This window comes from Sinocyclocheilus grahami, unplaced genomic scaffold, assembly GCF_001515645.1.
Source record: "Sinocyclocheilus grahami isolate Dianchi unplaced genomic scaffold, SAMN03320097.WGS_v1.1 scaffold352.1, whole genome shotgun sequence".
Lineage (NCBI taxonomy): Eukaryota > Metazoa > Chordata > Actinopteri > Cypriniformes > Cyprinidae > Sinocyclocheilus > Sinocyclocheilus grahami.
In genome coordinates this window covers 418,975-424,974 of record NW_015505531.1, presented here as the reverse complement: position 1 = coordinate 424,974, position 6,000 = coordinate 418,975, and the positions used below count along the sequence as shown (strand labels likewise).

General features: G+C 36.0%; 1 protein-coding gene across 1 annotated transcript in view; it reads left to right on the top strand.

The window, feature by feature from the left end:
* The window catches only part of LOC107548645 (mothers against decapentaplegic homolog 2-like), a 37,786-nt gene that overhangs the window by 28,557 nt on the left and 3,229 nt on the right, over positions 1–6,000 (top strand). Inside the window, exons 4-6 of the mRNA XM_016229416.1 lie at positions 4,087–4,280; positions 4,366–4,500; positions 4,625–4,712. Of these exons, the coding sequence (XP_016084902.1) occupies positions 4,087–4,280; positions 4,366–4,500; positions 4,625–4,712 (417 nt within the window). The remainder of the gene's footprint in view (positions 1–4,086; positions 4,281–4,365; positions 4,501–4,624; positions 4,713–6,000) is intronic.

The following is a 6,000-nucleotide window of genomic DNA, read 5'->3' as shown; positions in this document are numbered from 1 at the left end:
TTTATTAATACTAATTTCATATGATTGGTAACTTTATTTGTCTTATTCTACTTTTTATTATATTGTTTTAAATAGAAATTTTAAAAAGCTTATAAACATACATTTTTAAATTTGACATGGATGAAAATGATGCCATTGAAAATGTAAAAAGAAAATACCCCTGTAAGTCACATTAAGGAGTCAAATGTCAGCTCGTATTAGGAAGGCTAATTTTTGATCATAATTTGATTATTGATCAGAAGGTGCTCCTATTTATTTTTTTTAATTAGGGGAGGACAAGCACTCCTAAAAAGAAAAGTAAGCAAAGTGTATCAGAGAAAGCTGAGTGTAACAGTATATTAGATCCGTGCATGAGGTCTTAAAGAGACAGCAGCCTAAATAAACTTGCTGCTGCCTTTCATTATACAGTGAAGACTATCCAGTGTTATTTTACAGTTGAGTATAGATTATAGTTAGACCTAACTGAAAACATTTATTGTTTTTGTTTGTGCTATTGATTGTCATTAATTGATTTGTTCTTATTTTATTATTTACTTGTCTTTTTTTAGTTAAAATGAAAAGGCCATGTCCACACGTACACACGTATTTTTAAAAAGTTTTTCCTCCTTCCGTTTTAAAAAAATCTCCGTCCACATGCAAACGCGTGGTCCATGAGAAATAGTCCTCCCACTACAGCTGGAAAAAATCCTAGAGGAAACACTGCATGCATATAATAAAATTAGAAAAATGCATTTACAAAGGTAAAAAGAAAATGCCCTTGAAATCACTTTGAGTCAAATGTCAGCTCGGATTAGGAGGACAAGCGCTCCTAATTACAAGACGACAAACACTGCTCTTAAACTGGGTGTGTGACGGGTATGGCTGTGGAATGGGATTTGGCTGAGGAAAAAATCAGTCAAAATATTTTTTTTTGCTTTAACCCCATAATTTTTACACATCAGGGAGCCGTATCAATATGCGGGGTATTGAAATCGCATTTGAATAAGCGCTTGCTGTTCAATTTCACTTTTGATTTTGCGATATAGCGGCAATCTGTGTAAAATGCGCACATCTTGCAGTGTGTACATAATTATTAGGCACGTTGACATTCTGATCATATTTTTTTCCAAGCACATTTGACCAATTCCAAACCACATCAATCTTAATAACTACTATTATTTTTGTATTTAATAATTTAGAAGTGATGCTGTATATAATTGTCCATGAAGGCTAGAAATGAAAAACTCCTTATTAAGGTGTGCAGAATTATTAGGCAGGTTTTTTTTTTACGGATGAAATGAGCCCCAAAAAAAAGAGATTTAACTCCAACGGAGAAGTCAAAACTGATTAAAACCCCATGAGAAATATTAAAAACAAATGCAATACAGAAACGTCAAAGTTAAGGCATGACCGTTGGTCAGCAAAATGCTCATTGGGACAGCGGGGTCAGGAAAAAACAGGTGAAGAAGACAAACACTAACTGCAAAAGAATTAATGTGAAGAATTAGGTGTGAAACCATCAGGAAGCATTTAGTCTCCAGCGTCACCATTTTCCAGAACTGCAACCTTCCTGGAGTCTCCAGAATTACAAGGTGTCAGGTTCTCAGAGACTTTGCTTGGGTAAAAAATCCTAAAAAATGACCTTCATTTAATTAGAATAATATGCTGAAGTATTGTGAAATACATGAAGACTATTTTTATAGGCTTTATGGACCGATAAGTTGAGTGACTCTTGAATTGTTCATGAAAAATTTTCAAAAAATACTGACGTTTTGAGCAGCTGCATTCCTCTAGGTCAAAGATGAAAAAATGGGATTTACAATAAAGTAATTTACAAAATTATTTTGACTTGAGCTTATTTATTAATGAGTAATGTATATTTTGAGTGAATGTGCAAATTTGTAATGTTATCAGCTTTTACCATGTTATTACAACATTTAACCACTTTTTATTAATTTAAAAATTGAGAAATTCTTTCCAATTTAAATCTTGTACAAGAACTACAGCAAAAATCAGTTTGATGCATATTTTATCAATATTTTTGAAATTTCATTTGAATATTACCAGTACTGACTTCAATGGATTTCATTAAATTCCTTTTGAACACGACTGCTCAAAACGGTCTAAATTGATGAAACCTACACATTCAAAACATTATTACTCTGAAATGTTTAATGTAAATGTGAACTGTTAAGTACTGTAAGGTCTTTCATGACACTACATATGTTGGGGTGTGAATTTGATAGGTGCTTGATATAAAATAAATGGTGCTTTAAAAAGTCCTTGAATCTGGTGTTCATGAAAGAGTGGGAACCCTGTACTCACTTTTGTGGCCAGTGGTTTAGACATTAATGGCTGTGTGTTGAGTTATTTTGAGGGGACAGCAAATTTACATTGTTATACAAGCTGTACACTCACTACTTTACATTGTAGCAAAGTGTCATTTCTTCAGTGTTGTCACATGAAAAGATATAATAAAATATTTACAAAAATGTGAGGGGTGTACTCACTTCTGTGAGATACTGCACGTCATTCAACCTGACCAATCAGGTTGTGAATGTATCACTATGCCTTTAGGTTCGCTGTCAAAACTGCCAGTGTGAACACTCAGCGGACCAGGACCAAATGTATTATTTACTTTTTTGGTCCAGACCAAATGAACCAAGAGAAACGAACTACAAGTGTGAACGCACCCTAAATTTCTACACGCAGTGCTGCTTATCAGTGTCCATTCCAAAGCGGTGGACCAGTCAGAAGACCCTGGAGGCGGAGCAAGCATTGCCAGCTTTTGTTTATAGTAGTGAGGTGTAGGGGTGTCCCATATCATACCGCCCACGATAACACCGGTATAAATTTTTACATGATAAAGTGTCATCTCGCGATATCATTGATCTAGCGACGCAATAAAGTGTAGCGCATAATAGGTGTGGTCGACTTGAAGCAGCGCTGCGCAGAATGATCGGTGTATGACATCAATATATATATATCAAATCAATGATATCACGAGATGACACTTTGTTTGGATTGCTGCTGTTTGTTTACATTTGTTCTTAAAATTTTGGGTAAATTTTATTAGGTGACTATTGTGCAGGCTGCTGAAGAGTTACAAGGTTAAATTACTTCAGTTATTGTTAAACTGAAGTGTTAAGGAGTTATGTTATACTTTTCCTTAAGAATTCGAGAGAAAACACTACCAAGGCTACATTTGACTCCTGCTGTGTGACTGTGTCACTACTATTGCACTATAATGCTGCTGCTGCCACCTTATGACAATAGATTTACACTTCGAATTAGGTAGTCTGTCATCGATGACAGTAGCTCATTGGAAAAGGATGGAAAATGCCCTTCATTTTGTTGTCTGCCAGCAGCAATCACCAATAAAACGTTGTTCCATATTTTTTTTCTATATCGTCATAAATACCATTTTTGAAAATATTCTTGAAATATCGTGATATAATTTTGAGGCTATATTCGCCCACCCCTAGGGAGTTGGCATGGTAATTAAGCAATAATTAAAGAAGAAATTACTTTATTTAAATGTTACAATATATAAATAATATAATATATAAAATGGGAAACTAAGTATTTAAAGTTGTAGTAATATTTTTCACTGTGTGTGTGTGTGTGTGTATATCTATCTATCTCGTTGAGCATAAGAAACTTTCATAAACATAAAAAAAATAATCTCACAGACTCCAAACTTTTGACTGGCATCTTATATGCAACTTAAAGTTATAAATTTTCATTGGATGCGTATTAAAATTAAGATGAAACTTTCCCCACATTTTAAAACTTACCACTGTTATATGGTTAGTTGCATTTAGAATTTTTTTTTTTCTTCTGTGATGTATACCCCCCATTTTGTGGGTCACCAACCATTAGTTGAGAACCGGTGATTTAAAATATTAGTATTCTATTGTTGTAGCTATACTTACAGATGTTTGAATCATAATAGATGAAGCTTGTGTCTCTGTAGCTGGTTATGACATGCTGTCTAATCTCACCATCTTCCCTCTTCCCTCCATCCATGCATGTCTTTCTCTGCTCATTTGGCACGCTCCCTTTCTCCCATTTCTTTCGCCGTCTCTCTGTGGACACTCGGGTCAGATCTCTGGACGGGCGTCTGCAAGTGTCTCACCGCAAAGGTCTGCCTCATGTCATCTACTGCCGCCTGTGGCGATGGCCCGACCTGCACAGCCATCATGAGCTGCGCGCCATCGAGACCTGCGAGTACGCCTTCAACCTTAAGAAGGATGAAGTCTGTGTCAACCCCTACCACTACCAGCGGGTGGAGACGCCAGGTATGGAAATGTGTCATTTGAACAGATACAGCTTTACACTTCCTATTGAGCGTTCATTCAATCATCAGAACATTTGCTCCTGTAGTTCTTCCTCCTGTCCTCGTGCCAAGACACACGGAGATCCTGACTGAGCTGCCTCCTCTGGATGACTACACCAACTCCATACCTGAAAACACCAACTTCCCTACAGGGATCGAGCCTCCTAACAATTATATACCAGGTAGGAGCACATTTCACACCATGTGTCTTACCTAGAAATTTAAGGCCAAAGTGTGTGTGTGTGTGTGTTATTGTGTAGTTTAAGAGTTCTAACAAGTTGTTTGTGATTTTCTAAATGTGTCCAGAAACTCCTCCACCGGGATACATCAGTGAGGATGGGGAGGCCAGCGACCAGCAGATGAATCAAAGTATGGACACAGGTACATTCCCATAGTAACTGCACTACATGGGAATGACAGCCACGTGTGTTTGCACTTTAGACAGTAAAGCATAATGTGCTTTTACTGCAGTAGTTTCCTTCTCAAGCTCCATCTAGACTTTCAATAAAGTATCTTCTGCAGTTGCGTACTAAAATTTGGATAATGAACTTCTTAAACTTCTTTTCCAGGGAGGGAAAGAACAAGTGGTTTTTAGTGCAATACCGAACTGTTAAAATGTGATCAGATTTTAAAAACTGGGCTTTATACAATTGCTGACTTTGTAAGTGGTTACAGATGAAAATCCTCATACGCTAAAATCTTCATCATACGCTAAAAGACTAGCGAGGAAAGAGGAGCACACATTAGCAGACTTTCAAGTCATTCCGTTCACAACAAACTCTTGCAGAAACATACACTTTATTGTTCGATGCATGACAAATTAAAACTGTTCTAAAATCTGCTTTTTTTAAGTTTCAAGTTAGGATTCCGAGTCTGTGCCTTGATCAGACTGTAAATCAGGTAGTGTTCATTTCGTTAACGAAAACTATGACGAAAAATGTTTGTCAATTAGGTTTTTTCCCCTGACGAAAACGAGACTATTATAAGGTCATTAAGCAATAACTGAGACAAAATGAACATGCAATATCGTAGACGTTGTAGTTAAAAGAACAAAAACTTTACCAAAATCTTTTTATTTTTGCTGACTGTAAATCGGGGCAAAAATTTCTCATGTAGTTGTATTCCAGCCTTAAAAGCAGTTAACTGATTTTGCTTTAGGATCCAGAATTTACAGACCGCAAGTGCTAACCTGACAGAAGTTACGATAGTACCTGAAGGAGGAGTTTACCTTGTGACCTAAATTTTATACTACTTAAAATTTCTATAGTTATTTCAAACAAAGTCTAAATTCGAAGTCAACATTAAATGACATTTCACTGTTTTCTAAATGTTTATTGATCTTAATGATTTATCCATGAATGTTTAATATTTATTATGATGATAAAGATTATTATTATTAACTTAAGTTCGCATTCAGACCTGCCTTGTCCAATCCTCTGATGGATAGAACCAAGTCCATTACCTGTGGGTTTTTTTTTTTTTTCTTGCCCACTTTATGATTTAGGCAATGTCCACACGTACACGGGTATTTTTATAAATGGACTTTTTCCTTCTTCCGTTTAAAAAAAAATCTCCGTCCACATGAAAATGCAAACGCATGCTATGAAGCACTGTCAAGAGCATGCCAAACCAACAGGTGGCGATATAATCTCAACCGTAAAGCCATGTTGGCCAATCAGAAG